Source organism: Halichoerus grypus, chromosome 9, assembly GCF_964656455.1.
Source record: "Halichoerus grypus chromosome 9, mHalGry1.hap1.1, whole genome shotgun sequence".
In the NCBI taxonomy this organism is placed as follows: Eukaryota; Metazoa; Chordata; class Mammalia; order Carnivora; family Phocidae; genus Halichoerus; species Halichoerus grypus.
Window position 1 is genome coordinate 119,733,146 of NC_135720.1, and position 15,548 is coordinate 119,748,693.

General features: G+C 48.1%; 1 protein-coding gene across 2 annotated transcripts in view; it reads right to left on the bottom strand.

Moving 5' to 3' along the window:
* Positions 1–4,372: 4,372 nt before the first annotated feature.
* The window catches only part of GMDS (GDP-mannose 4,6-dehydratase), a 641,507-nt gene continuing 630,331 nt past the window's right edge, over positions 4,373–15,548 (bottom strand). For both annotated transcript variants that reach the window (XM_078055620.1, XM_036106055.2), the window contains 2 exons: positions 5,100–5,168; positions 4,373–4,815 (listed from right to left, as the gene is read on the bottom strand). In XM_078055620.1, coding sequence (XP_077911746.1) covers positions 5,126–5,168 — 43 coding nt within the window. In that variant the 3' untranslated portion in view covers positions 4,373–4,815; positions 5,100–5,125. The remainder of the gene's footprint in view (positions 4,816–5,099; positions 5,169–15,548) is intronic.

Genomic DNA, 15,548 nt, shown 5'->3' on the forward strand with positions numbered 1-15,548 from the left:
ATGCGGGGGGGGGGGGGTGGTGGTGGTGTGTGTGTGTGTGTGTGTGGTGGTGGTGGTGGTGGGGGAAAGTGGCACAACAGGAAAGCCTCGCCAGAAGGCCCTTCCCAGGCGGCTTCCTCGCCATAAAAAGCCAGACTCCAGCCGAGGTCCTGACCCCTTCCAAATATACATTCCCTTGCCCTCGGCCCGCCACTCCGGCCCAGGCCTCGGGCTGCGCGGCTTCCTCACAGGCTGGCCCGCGCCCAGCTCCTCGCCTCAGAGTGGCGGGGGTCAGTGGAGCCCCAATTTCAGTTGCCTTCCCCAGTTCACCAACCCGCGTGCTCTCGCGCTTTGGGTTTTAGGCTTCCGAGCGCCCGTCTCCGCGTGCACACTGGCGCATTAGCGAAGCCAGGGCTGCGGCGGGGAGGGTTCTCTTCTAAGGACAGTTCTCCATCACCTCCTCAGCTCCCACCGGTGCTCGCGCGTTGGGGAGCGCGAGGCCGCGGGCCCCCGGACACGTGCGCGGGGCCGAGCCCGCCGGGGCCTGGGCGGAGGGAGGCGGCGGGCGCATGCGCACGCGCGCGGCGCCATTCGGTCCCGCGGTCCGCCACTCCAGCAACCCACCCGACTGTGTCCTGGCCGAAGCTTGGAGGTCCGGAGTTAGAGCGTCTCCCGAGGTTGCAGAGCTAGTGAGCGGGGTACGCGGGCCAGCCTAGGCCTCAGCATCTGCCGTCGGGGCCCTTCAGTACCTTGCATACAGAGTGCGCACACAGACGGGCACATCGGCCCCGAATTCAGAGATCAAAGGGGGCAGCTGAGACGGGGCGTCCGCTGTGTGTGATCCCTGACCCTGGAGGAAGGGCGGGAGCTGGGGAGTAGGCGGCGGGGCCGGGGTCAGGCCGCGGTCGTCGGCCTCCCAGCAGAGAGAGACACTCTAGCCGAGGAAACGGGTGAGGGTGGGGTGGGGCCGTGCCGTCGTATTCGTAACGGAGGCCTCGGAAAGGTCTCTGGGGACAGAGCGCACTCCGGGCGGGCCAGGCGGGGGCGAGGGTGAGCCCCAGGCGGCCGGCGGGAAGCACCGTAGGTCGGGCCTGGGGGAGGCAGTGGCAGCCTCACAGGCCGGGGAAAGCGACGTGACTAGAGACCCAGTGACGAGTAATAACACTGACGACACAGCCCCTGAAAATGTGCTCGACACTCCCGGGGTGTTCGCGGGGCAGAGAGCGAGGCTGGGAGGTCGCTGGGAGCCCTGGCCTGGGGCCTGCTTGGGGCAGGGCAGCAGCGCCCCCTGTGTCTCCCCGAAGAAATCAGGCCCAGACCCCGTGAGCTCCAAAGGGACGCAGTGGATGGTGGGAAACCCCCCGACTGCGGAGGGTGGGCCAGCACCCAGAGCAGCTTTGTGTCCCAGTTGTCCCTCCCGTTTGTGAAGCTTCGCGGCACCACCAGTTATTAAAGCCCACGATTTTTGGAGAGGTGTAGGTGGCATGTTGGGACTTGTTGATCTGTTTGTAAGGCGCGCGCGCGCGCGCGCACATACGATCTTTTTGTAAAAGCCGGGTGGGAGTTCTCCACACCCCTTTCCCGCATAGCATACACAGATCGATCGCGCAAGGCTGCAGCACAGGTTGTGAAAAATAGATGACAGTGAGCTTGGATTTATGGGGATCCATGTTAAAACTGAGAGTACCCGGTTGGAATTCCCAAATACAAACAAGACGCTTTCTTGGGGTTTAGAAAGTTGTTTGTAAACCGTGCGTTTAAGGTTAATTTGAAATGAAAATTTAAAGTGTTGCTTCCAGCTGGGAGCTTTAAGAACGCCAAGGAAAGTTTCATTTGCCAGCAGTCGACCAACCGGCGAGCAGGCGTTCTATGGAATCTGGTGGTTGGTGTTGGTAAGGCGATTAAAGACCAAGAGGAGCCTGGTGCATTTTTGCGCTGGTTTACTGGCGCACAATGGTAAACCTGAAATCGAGCTTCCTGAGGAGCCATCTTGCGGGGAACTTTATCTTCCCAAGCGTTTCAGCACTTCCCTTAGAGGTCCCACAGCCGGCACTGCAGGCCTTCACCCCTAAAGAGCTGGAGGGGTGTGTCAGGTTAATATGCGGGGGCCCGGCTACCTCCTAATTCCTTAAAGACCAAGGGCAGCCGACACAGCCCCCGGGAGAGCCTGGCAGGCTGGTCCGATGGCAAGAGAGGTCCTGGCTGGCCCAGGTATCCATGCACCTTGCTGTTCATCTGGGGCACAAATGTGGTGTTTGCGTTCGTATTATGTTTGAATGTACTGAAAGTTTGACTTTCTTAGTTTTTACTAAAAGAAAAAAAAATCAAGGTGGAAGATACTTTATCACACTTAAACTGAAAAGCCAAAGCTGGCAGAGCAGGAAAAAGGGGAGGAAAATAAGTTCAGTGAAATTGAGTTGAGATTTAAGATGGAAGACACTTTTTAATGATTGTCTTGAAGGATGTCCAAGTGAAATTCAGAGCACAGAAAGAACAGAGATACTCAAGCAAATCTGTTCTCTTGTGCACCTTTTAAACAGCAGGAGACCAGGAAGCCAAATGAGCAAATTCCGTCCCCCCAACTGAGGATTCAGGAATAGAGAGAAGATTGCGACCAAAAATACTCTTGTGTTCTTCAAAAACTGATGCTCCAGGCCATTTTGAGAAGAATAATTTAACATTATAACTCTACCGCAGTCCCATTAAGCCCCTGCCTAGAATCTCTCGTGATCCTTTATTAAGGAGTTTATTATGGTTTTGGGCTAACAAGCCTCAAAATACTGAATTATATAGGGCCACTGTAAGCCGGAAGGAATGGCCTCTATGCCTGGGTGTGGGAGGAGGTGAAGGTTCAGGGGGTCAGAGGAGGAGAAGAGGGGGGCGCCTGCCCATCAGGGTCAAGGCTAAGGGGAATGTGTGCTAATGTGTTTATTTGTGAGATTTGTGAGAGTATGTGTGTGGCCGTGTGTTGGTGATAGCAGGTTTGTGTTGTGTTTTCAAGTGTTTGTGAGTGAATGCGTGTTTGTGGGACTGTTTCAGGTGTGTATCTGTATTTGTGTGCATGTGTGGGTTTGGATGTGTGGCAACATGTGTGATTGTGTACTTGTGAGTGCGTGTGTGCCCACCAGCCATCTCAGTCCTGGAGCCCAGCCTTCCAGAGCCATCTGTTTCCAATTAGCAGCATCCCGATTGGGAGAAGGCCTGTCCTGGGGCAGCTTCTGAGAACCGGGTGGGCCAGCTCAAGCCGCCCCAGTTCTGCTCCATCGAAGCCGAGGCTGCCCCTGGCCAGCATACTCTTGTAGCAACTCAGGCAGCCACACAAAGAGCCCTCTCTCCTGCCGCCAGCCCTTGGAGCCTGGGTCCTCCCCCAGATCATAAACCTGCCGGTGAAGACATTCAGAAATAGTTCACCCGCATTCACGTGAGCATGTGTAAAGGCTGGAATTCCATTCGCTATAAAGTTTTATTTTATTTTCCTTGGAGGGGGAGTGAGGGGGAAAAGAAGAGTCCTGACCTAATTTATTCTAGAGCAAAATACTGTATTTCATGCAGAAGTATACACCTGTACCCAAATCTTTGCTTGCTGCTTGTGGGTTCCATACATTTGTGTGTCCACCTGCCTTAGCCTGCCTTAATACACTTAGTACAGCCATGAGTCCACGGCTCAGGAGCACATACCTGCAGTGAAAGCCAGGCCACCTAAATGATGCACTCAGTGAAAATGGATTCAGTGATCTGAGGCCCAGGTTAAACCTCTTTATTATAATTTTTAATTAACACCGATATAAGTGCAAGTGTACAATGTCTGACATATATTAAGCACTTCATATAAATTGGTTGAATGATTAAATCAAAATTAGATTTAAAAAAGTGATCTAGTACCGAGAAGTGGTTGGAAGTAAGTATTGTGTGAAAGATTCTAGACCACAAGGAAAGGCATGGGCTCAGAGACCTCTGGGTAACTCAGGGGCTTTGGCATGGAATGTTCCAACAATATTTACTTACCTTCAGGTTTCTTCTTCTGGCCCCCCTCTATTTCTCAAGACTTCTTTTGAGATGGTGGGAGCCCCGTGGGTTCTAATTATAGTCAGCAGAGACCGGAGGGGGTGTGAATGCCTCCTTTCTTCAGGAACTGGGTTTCCAGATCGGCTGGATAGAGTGGCTTATTGTCACCGGAAGGGGGAAAGAAATGTCCCAGGCAGAGACTTAGGAGAAGGCTCGGCAAAAGCCAGGCTCAGGCCCAGCAGGGGTCTACCTGCAGGGGCTCTCTCAAAAGGGAGGAAGGCCTAAAGGAAGCTATTTCACTCCAAGGCAAGAATTTGGGTGTTTTTGTTTGGGGGCCCTTATAGCTGCTTTTATACCTCAGGAAAAACACCGACATGGACTCTGTTAATGCTAGTTCATAGAAAGGCCATTTTTAATAAGAAAAGAGGAAAACAATTTGAAAGCCCCACAATTTCAGTTGTCTAATGACATAATTTCAAGTACAGTGAACATGTGATTAAAACATCTTGTTGATTTCACAAAACCGTTCAGAAGAGGCCTCGACAAAAGGAAATTGGGCCGAACCCCGGAGTTCCACGTCCCGGCTGCTACAAACCTCAGCGGCCCCAGATCCTAACGGCGGGGACAAAGCGCAGAGGCAGCGAGGGTCCGCAGGGAACCCGCCGGATTCTCGCGCCCCTACCGGGATCACACCTGCGACCCCGCACCAGCTGATTCCAAGCGGGGACCACAGGCCGGCAGGGGCGGCGCGGGCCTCCGCGGCCGCTTTCACGCGTTGGGGTTGTTTCTCATGAGCTCCACGTCGGCGTCCACCATCTCCCTCACCAGCTCCTGGGACCCGAGACACAGGGGGTGGGCGGTGAGGGAGGAGTCTCTGCCACTCTCTCCGGGTGACACCCCCACCCCCTGTGGCGCGCCCGGAGAGGCCTCCGCCACCCTCCCTCCACCCCACCCGCCCCCACCCGCGCCCTCCTTGCCCTCCAGGCCTGGGGCACCTCGGGCGCCAAGCCGGGCCCGAGCGCTGCCGCTCCGGGCGGCTCGCTGCCTCGCCGGGCCGGCCACCCCTCCCGCAGCGAGCGGGCCAGCGGATTCCACCCGTAGAGAAAGGCACTTACATCAAAAGCGACCCGGGGTTTCCAGCTCAGCTTCTGTTTCGCTTTGGTGCAATCTCCTTGCAGAAAGTCCTGCCAGGGGGGGTGGAGGGAAAGATAAAGGAGACGTGGGTCGGGGGCGGCGGGGGCCCGAGTCGCAGGGACCCTCCCCCCCCCACACACCGCTGCGGTCGGCGGGCGAACTCTCGAGGCACAAGGCTCCCGTTTCCCTCCTTTTGGAACCCGCCAGGCACGCTCAGTCGCGGCTCCCCGAGCAGTAAATCTTGAGAAGGTCGCGTTTAAGAATGCGCTGCACAGACCAGTGAGGACGGTGACAGCGGTGCCGTCCCCTGCTCACCCAGCCACCTCCTCCTGTCCACCCCTCCCCTCCACCGCGTCCCATTGACGCTTAATGACTTTTTTTTTTTTTTAAATATTAAGTTGTCAGGGACGCTACTGTGAGAACTGTTTCGAGTTACTGCACTTCTCGGGCAAGGAGAGGAGTAAATGAGCAGACGCCCCCTGGCCGCCCCCGCGCTCCGCGCCGCCGCCGCGTCGCTCTCCCGCCGCGGGGCGGACGGCCCGGTGCCCGACGCTGGCGCGCTCCGACTCTCCCCGGAGGCTCCGCGACGCGGGGGTGCCCGGCCCTCAGCGTGCAGGCGCGCGGGGCTGGCGGACCCGGTCCTCCGCGGCGGGGAGCTGGGTGCCCCCTAACGGGGCCCTGGCTAACTCGGGGCCCGCAGAGCAGTTCTTTCCGGGCGGTGGCCTCGAGCTTTCCTGACCCGCGGTAAAGACGGGCGGCTCACCCTGCCAGCCAGCACACCCACATGCGCGTAAAACGAAACTGAACTTTCACGAAGCGATCCTCCCCTTACTGTCCAGGGCCACGACATACCGTATTTTCTATTCTGTTGTTCTATCCCATTCCTTAGAAAATAATGATCTCGACCCACTTACTCCACCTCACGATCCACTAATCCGTTGCAACCAGCAGTTTGAAAATACAGCTCCAAAGAGCAAGCACCCTGCAGCTTCTTCAGCTTGGTAGCACTCCTCGTCTGCCCAGTGTTCCCTAACCGCTCTGATGGAAGATCAAGTTAATTTTTAAACGAACCTCCAGCTCCTGTACAGGAAGCTCAAGCTGTCATTTGCTTGATCCTTGAGTTTCTCATCCCATTTGACAGGGCCTTTGTCAAAAATAAATATAAATAATAAAATATATATATATATATGTATATATATATACATATAAGACGCCAATGATTCAGGGAGAGTCTGCTCTGCTCAGCTTCACCAGTACAGGCATGGAACTGCTTCAGGAGAGTTTCCATCCATTTTAAGAGACTTCCTTAAGAAGGAAACTGTCTAAAAGAAAAACTACAGGAGAATATTAACCCTGCACCTCAACCCTCACTCACCCATTTCTTATAACAGATCTCTGAAGACTGATTTAGAATTGAGATGAGAATTTCAAGATGATTTGAAGAAAGAAAGGGAGGAAGGAAAGGAGGGAGAGAGGGAGGAAGAAAAGAAAGAAGAAAGGAAGGAAGAAAAAGGAAAGACACATACTTTGAAACAGACCATTTGGGGGGGTGAGATAAACATTTAGCTTTTCCCTGTACAAATGTATTCATCAAATAGTGCATAAGATGAGTCCTTAAAACAGAAGAATGTGAAGGCAGTGTGACAGACAGCTGAACTTTAAACACGATAAATACCCCATTGAGAAGCTATTCGCATTACATGCAATATTAAAGAACAACCTAAAACCAGTTACATCAAGTGAAAGGAACAGATAATGAAGCTACAGCTGAAAGCCTGCCTCAGTGATTTTCTTCAGATTCCCTGAAAGGTGGCAGGCGTAGGGGTTCATGCTGGGAAAGGCCATCAGGGGCTGGACAGGACCGGGTGCTCACCGTCACTCCCATATCAAAGGGTGTCTGGGTGCTACTTCTGAATGAACGTCCAGTAGTCCTGCCTTATCCTCAGTGTCACTTCCCGAGGTTTCAGTTACGGGTGTTCCGCTGAGTCCAGAGCAGGCAACTGGTCAGAAGGTCAGCAGTAGCCTAACCCTAGGCCTACCTCTCGCACCTCACTTCCTCTCGTCACTAGGCATTTTATCATCTCACATCCTCACAAGGAAAAGGGTGAGTACAGTACAGTAAGATATTTTGAGAGAGCGACACCACATAACTTATTACGGTATGTTGTTATAATTGTTCTATTTTATTACTAGTTATTGTTGTTAATCTCTTATGTGCCCAATTTATAAATCAAACTTTATCACAGGTATGTACATACAGGAAGAAACATAGTATATATAGGGTTGGGTGCTATGGTAGTTTCAGGCATTTGCTGGAGGTGGGGCTTGGAATGGACCCGCCTCGAATTGAGGGGGGCTCCTGTACTGTATGCTTGGAGTCATTCTCTAACAGGGTACATTCAACGGCCCTCATTCTCCATCATCCATCATTACATTTTAGGCTTGACTAAATCAAACTCCCAAAGGCTTTGCATTTCACAATACACCGAAGTACTGATTTCCTCTCCAGGGTGTTAATAATAGTAAAACAAGTTATTTCTGCTGGTCCGAACAGTCCATATACAGATTCTTCAGGAAAAGTAGGATACAAAAATTAATAACTAGCAATTCAACATTGCACGGAGCTGGAAATAGAAGTGGAAAAACAAATTAATTTACTTCTTTCCTTTCCCTAAATAAACTTGTATATACTTCCACAATACTTCTCCATTTTACTGTAATTCGTTCTTTTTCCCCAGAGAGCTGTGAAATGTGGCGTCATGAAGCAACACAGCCCTCCCTCAATTCTATAGCAGTTGCATAGCTCAAAGAAACGTGGTTATTGTTTAATCACACAACACTTGCTGTAAATCAACCAGCATTGCATAGGATGCAATTCATGGCTCTGAACTTATAGTTAGCAAAACCCTAAAACCCAGTTTGGCTTCAAGTGATCTCAGTAGGCTTGGGAAAGGGAGCTTTGTATTGTAATTATGTTTCCTGTATTTTTCTACAAGTAGCTCATAATATAAAAACAACTAGGGAACTACAATTAAGGAAAAAGAAAAATGGTTTTCAAAAGCTTAGAAACAGACATTGCTACCATACACTGTAAAAGTATTTCATTGAAACCAGAGACGCACCCAGTTAAACTTCCCAATTTAGTTTTGAGCCCAACTCCTACATTCCAGTCTAGCAGCTTACTTTAACCTTCTGCCAAGGCTCTGTCTCCCTGAAATTTAATTAGACCAAGAGACCTTGTGAAGGAAAAGGATGAGGTTCCATCAAAACAAAGCAGCTGCTCTCTACGTCAGCTGCTAGTGAGCTAACCTCTAGACTAGTCCGTGTGCCTGTGCCCCAAGCAACTCTGGGGGAAAGATTAGGGACATCCCAGCTTGGTTTACACTTCACTTCTCCTGAAGGACTTTCTTACTTCTTTCTGTTGTGTCCTTTCGAGGAAAGAGACAGTAAATGGTTTAGGCTGCAGGGTTTGAGGGGCACAGGGCGGACAGACCTCGAGGGTGGTGTGGGGAAAGTGTGATACGGGACTACACAGGACTCTGGAATGACAGCAAGGACATGGGAACCCTTCTTTAAATAAAGCTTCCGCCAGCATGAAGAGAAATGGGACTGTGGAAGCTGGATTCTTACAAGGACATCAGGAATTAAGTGCTCTGCTCACAGGACCGTGTGGAGCAATGGAAGGGGGCAGATAAGGTCACATTATAGTTTCCTTTTACATTTCACAAATCCTCTCCACTAAGGCGTGATCAGCTCCTAAGGACGAGAGAGAAGAATGATTCATCTATTTTGTTCTTTTCTTCCTTTTTGACCGTTCAGTTCCTTCTTTATTTATAGGCTTAAAGTCATAGTATGACAACAGGGGCAAGAACTGATTAAAGAGAAGATTTTATGTACAGTTTCCAAAATGGACTTTGTGCACTGGGTGGTCTGGAGCTTTCCTTTAAAAAAAGAGACAATAAAGCTCTGGGAAAAATTTAAAGCATTTCTATGTGAATATGACATTTCCTGAACTCTGGCTTCTGGTGTCTTCACTGTTTCCATTGCTATTCCTTAGGTGAGCTATACAGTTTCGACATGTGATTTATTATTGTCAAATTCAATTAGGTTTAGCTGAGCATTTTACAGCAGCAAAACAGCATGAGCAAAGAGAAAACGTGCATGTCCGGATGCCTAGAGCCCCCTTAATTTTTCTCGGACTCCGTGACTACCGTTGACTGGTCGGACCTTTCAGAGCTGTTCTCTGACGGCGGCTCTGTCCGGGCATAAACCCTACAGGCCCAGTGCCAATGGCCAGGGTTGCAAACAGCAGCACGGTAGGAGGGCATGTTTCGCTGCAGCAATTTTTCAGGCTTTCCTGGCTTATGTTCTTGTTATAGTGAACTGATAAAGGGCCAGACCAAATCCTGGAAAAGTCATTAAGCCAGTTCCTGAGCCCACAGTAGTTAACATAAAATCCAGAAAAGTAGAGACCATGCTGTGCCATTATCTGTTACTCTAACTATAGTTCCCTTTCCTCAAATCTCCTGGGTGCCCCCTTTTTTTTTTATCTCGATCAAGATAACAACACATCTTTAAATTATACCGCTTAGTCTTCTTTCCTCCCCTCCCCGCACCCCAATCTTTATTTAATTTTGGTCATTATTTAACACATTAAATGCCTTTAACACCCACCCACCTTCCCTAAAATCACCATGGGGAATGCTATTAAATATATTGATCGCATAGGATAACTTTTCAAAGGTCATAGAATCATGTTCTTTCTCTCCCCTTTTTCATTGTGGTTGTGTTGGGAAAATTTTAATATTTATTTCAGATTATGTGTTGGATACCATGTTTCCCAACAGGTCAGTTTTGACGTTTGCAGAGGACATCTGTTTAGGTGGAGAAACATTTTGAAAGTGTGAGCTCTTTTGGCAGGATGTTAAATTTCTAATGTGCATATTGAAATAAACTGATTCTTGAGTGCTATAAATAAGGAGAAGATGTATGGACAGGGGATGTTAATAAGGAAAACTAAGATGGGTGAAAGCCCTGGTTAAACATCTTCAAGAATTTAAAATATGGAACTGTGAGTAACACTGGGTATTCATTTCTTTCCTTCTACTTTTCAAAAAAAAAAAAAAAGCAAAATTGAGGAATAGCTCAGGTTCCAAGGGAATAAAAGAATGAAACAAATTTGGTTCTTGATCTAACTTTATGCTAATGTGGAGTGAGCAGGAAAACTTTACTCTTGGGGAAAGGCTTCTTTTTAGAGAGAAAGAAATGCTAAAAACAAAACAAAACAAAAAACCAAACCAAAACAAACCAAACTTCAGTAAAATGGAAAAGCTTTAAAGTTGCACAGAATATCCCGGTCAAGACTCAAGACGAGCAGCTGGGAGTCGGTAGGAATGGGAAAAAACAGAAACCAAAGAGTTCCTCCAGAAAGTTTGCAATAGAGGATGTCTCTCCCGGGCAGTTTAAACTCTTGCGTGCTCACAAATACATCATTTGGTTGAAACCTTCCCGGACAGGGAGTGAATCTCAGGGCAGTAAGAAAGGCAATGAGCATTTCCCCCTCTTCCCTTTTACTGCTGTGTATCAGCACAAATTGAAGTTGAAGCCAGGCCTCTCCTTTAATGACAGGGGTGATAAGAGACAAGAAGAAAACAGCAGGCTGTCTCGTCTGCGCAGGAAGCTGGACTCAGTGGGACTGTCCATCAGCAGGGGTTGACAGAATGCCGTCAGACCCCAAACAATGCTCGGGCTCAACCTCGGGGAAATTGAGTCAGTCAGCACCGGCTCCGACAAGCGTCCTGACAGTGGAGATAAAGTGGCAAAGGGAGCAAAACAGTGTGAGCAGGCCCTGCATTGTGTCCCTGTCCTCAGTTACCCGGGCGGAGGCTGCTGGGAGGCACTTGGCACAGGGCGACACGTACGTACCCTGGACTGGAAGCCCTCACATCATCACCGCTGTCACCTCCACTGGTGGCCTGGCATGTGAGCCCTGCCTGTTAGTTATGGCTCAGGATGTGCTAGAGCGACCTCCTGGATGGGGCCTGCGGGCGTCTCTAGGATCCTGTGACCCCTCACTGATCCCATTTTTCTGGGTTGGGGGCCCCTTATTTTCAATCAATGGCATTTGGCATTCGGAATCAGGAGCTATTAGGAGCTACCAAACAAAGGGAAAGAAATACATCTGTCCACGTGTATGCCCCAGACACTACTGAAAAAGCCTACCTAGCATGGCAAGTGAATGAGGATACTGTCTTCCTTAGGCGTCCTCTTGTATGTCAGTAAAGAAAGTATTCACTTTATTAAGGGAGAACCCAATTGATGGCATTTATAGTGCAGCCGACATGTATAGATGCATCTTTTCTACATGTACTCTAAAAATATGGTTAGCGTAAAAAGAGAAACGTTGTGAGGCAGAAAGGGTTCTATAAGAAACACTGACAACACAATCGTGTGGGGGAAATACAGGACTTAAACACACCAATTTCCTTTTAAATACTTTTAAAAAAGGCTGTGGAGAAAGTCCCTTCAGGCAGACATGCTTGAGACGTGTAGAGACGAGGACAGTGGTCCATTCTCCTTCACGGAATGGACACACAGATCCCTACAATTCACACCACGCTGAGGCCCAGCTTCTCCTGCCGCCTCTGACGGGGTCCCAAGCACCGTCCAGCCATCGGGACCCTCTGGCCCTGGGGGCCTGTGTGGCCTGTCCTGTTCAGTCAGGCTCTGAGTGAGCTGAGCAAAGGAAAGCATTTCTTAGAAGCTGTGCCTTGTAGTTTTGCGGGAGCTGTCTACTCATAGGTCGGTGTTTAATAGGTTGCTTTAAATAAAACAAGCACTATGATTTTGGGAATGTAGTCTTGCATCACACGCATTGGTGAGGTACTCTGGCTTTTTGTACCCGTTCTACATCTATAATCGTAATCTCAGAGTTCATTTTTGTTGTTGTTGTTAGCTTTATTTCTTGATCCCTGGTGCTTACAGGAGTATCAAGCTAGGGAAAGCTAGATTAAGAACTGTAACTGGAGCCATCTTGGTTCCGATTTCTTCACTGATTTTCGCTCTAAGCAGCTGATATGGGGGGCTGACTCACAGTTGTGATGCAGAGCCAGTTAATGAAAGGGAGATAAGATTGTTAGTGACCTCAGCATTCCAGGCTTCAAAGCCAGCACCATCTTCCCTGGAAATTACTGGTTACTGTTAATAACTGGATCTAGGGTGTAAAGATTTACCCATGCTGGTAGGAGGTGACACAAACCCTGAGGAAAGGAGATAAAGCACCTTTAAGTGGACCGATTAAAGATTGTTGTAACCTAATTGGCAAGTAGCACTCTGGAGCACGAGAAGCAGGCTGCCTTGCTTTGGCCACTTCGTACTTTTTACCCTCAAAGCACTTTACACACATCGGCTAATTAAATCTCCAGACAATCACATTCAAAATGCAACTCAAGAGATCTTGTATCTGTTTCAGGTGGCTATTTCCTAGGGATGAAAGCACCATACAAAGTGTCTGTGGGGGTTAAAGCCCAACTCTGCCCTGCAGCTTATCTTCAGCCTGCATGTGGAGAGGAGGCACCTTGTCACTCGGGGAAGGCTGACTAGGGCCGCAGGAGACCCCTGATAGCACCAGGGGAAGGTGATTTTCCATCAGCTTGTTCCCTTCCAGTATGTTAGGAAATATGCCCCACCCCATAGAAAGGGCTCTGCCCTCCCTTGGAATATTAGTACTAAAGAATATGGTAAGTAATACGAATGCCTCCATAATATAGATAGTTTTTCCTTTGGGATTTTTCTCAATTTATATTGTACCACAGGTCACTCAAATTCAAGAAACTCACTTCAGTAATCCTTCCTTCCTTCTTTCAATTCATCCATCCATTCATCCTTCTCTCAACCAAAATAAAAATTATATGACAGGGACATTCAAATGTACACCGCTAGATTCCTTCAAACATTCATTCCCTCAGTAACTTGTTAAGAAACTCTAGGACTAACCAGGCAGCGGACTACATCCAAATTCTTGTTTTTTGGTTGTTTCTCTGGGGACTTTCATATTTGAGGAGAAATTAAGACAACTACGAGGACATTTGTTAGTAATGTTTTTGAGAGGCATGGAGAAAAGAAGAGTATTAAGACAGATATTTAACTTTTCTATGATTTTTATCTATCCATTCATTTGGTTTCCTATTATCATGGTTAATAGAGAGTTTACCAGGCTGCTGGGTATCTATACTGTATGTTACCTGGCAGTCTTTCTTTCGTATTTTTATAAGAGCAACAGAATCCTATACCTGAACACATCTATAGAGATATTTAAACAAATAACTTGATTAATTCACAAAGCCATCTAGTGGTAGGGTTTTGGACTAAAAGCCAGGATTTCTGATTCTTAGTCCAGCACTCACAATGCTCAGTAGCACAAACTTTCCCTAAAAAGTACTATGAGCAGTATACTTTATGCTGCATTAATTTGAGTGGCACAAAGGTCCCTGAAGAATAAATACTCTATCAACATATGGAAATATCAACATACTCCAATGCTCGATGAAAGAGATGAACAGAGAAGAGTAGATACAGCATGATTCAATGCGTATGAAGTGCCGGTACCAGCAATGTAATCGACGGTGATAGATACTAGATCAGTGGTTATAGGGGAAAAGGATCAACAGGGAAGGTGTGTGAAGAAACTCTTGGGGGATATTCTCTTTACTGATGGGAGCGTAGCACACATGAGTGCATGCATTTGTCAAAGTGGACCAATATATATACTGAAGATCTGTGCATTTCACTGTATATAACTTATATCTCACTAACAAAAGATTCTCAGGCACCCAACAACACACAGATATCCCTGGAGAGACCTGGCTTCATACCATAGCTCAACCACATAGCTGTGTGACCTTGGGGGCAAGTTTCTCAGTGTTTCTGAGCCTCAGGTTTTAAATTAGGTATGAAATGGGGAAAACATCACCCATCTTGCAGGGTTGTGAGAATTCAAGATGACACGTGGAATGTAGCTAGTTCTATTTCTAATTTATTTTACACTGTTAAGGCTAACTATTGTTGCTTTTATCACTAAGGTATACGGAACACTATCCTTTTAATTTCTTTTTTTTTTTTAAAGATTTTTATTTATTTATTTGACAGAGAAAGATACAGCGAGAGAGGGAACACAAACAGGGGGAGTGGGAGAGGGAGAAGCAGGCTCCCCGCTGAGCAGGGAACCCACAGGGAGCCCGATGCGGGGCTCAATCCCAGGACCCCGGGATCATGACCTGAGGCAGAGGCTTAACGACTGAGCCACCCAGGCGCCCTTATCCTTTTAATTTGTTATAGTCACATCATAGATGAAAATGTAATCTTCTTTTAAAAGATTTAATTAATTAATTAGTTAATTTAGAGTGCATTGGGGGAGGGGCAGAGGGAGATGGAGAGAGAGAATCCCAAGCAGACACTGTGCTGAGCGTGGAGCCCAATGCAGGGCTCGATCTCATGACCCTGAGATCATGACCTGAGCCCAAATCAAGAGTCTGACGCTCAACTGACTGAGCCACCCAGGTGCCCCGAAAATGTAATCTTTTTAAGTGGGTTGTCTTATAGTTTTTCTTTCATGCTTTTATGTTACTTTAACCTTGCATGTAACCTGACTTCTCCTATTTTTAGAGCATCATTTTTTGAATATTTGTAACCAGAGTATACAGGATTTTGTATTCTACTTTTCCCCAATTATTGTAAACGTTTCATATGCTCTTGGTTGTTTGTTGCCGAATGTTTATAGTGTTAGAGCTAGGGAAGTAGCTGTGGACAAGCTGTTGTCATGAGCTTATGTTCCAGTCGGGAGAGACGGTCTAGAATACAGGAGATGTGAGTAAGACCATGTCCACTACTGAGAGTGCGAGACAGAGACCTAAGAGGAAGCCAGCTGGATAAAGAGTGGGGAGGCTGGGTGGGGAAGGCCTTCCCAAAGAGGTGACATATGATCCAAGATTTGAATGACAAGAAAAAGCCAGTAACAGAAGTTCTGAGGCAGGAGGGTCTCTTGGGGACACCACAGGTACATGGAACTTAGGGAGCAACCCTCTGGTCTGAGGGGCAGAGAGAAGGTCACTGAGTATGGACAAAATGAATGAGGGGGATCAGAGCCCAAGACGAAGTTGGAGAGGTAAAAAAGGCCAGACCATGCCTGGCCTGCTGGGTAATTCCTCCCATGGGGCCCAGGCCTTTCCCAGCAAAGTCATGTTTTTGCAAGACTTTACTCTCTAGTCTTAGAGTATCTGCAGCCCGCCGGCCACAACCGTATAGCTCGCTAACTCAACTAGTTCAGAAGTCTGATTTTCAGATGGCAGTGTAATTTTTCAAAGTGAGTATGGGACTTTTAGCTAAATGTTTAAAAGGGTGGCTGAAGGACTTTTGCCCGGCATGCTCCAACC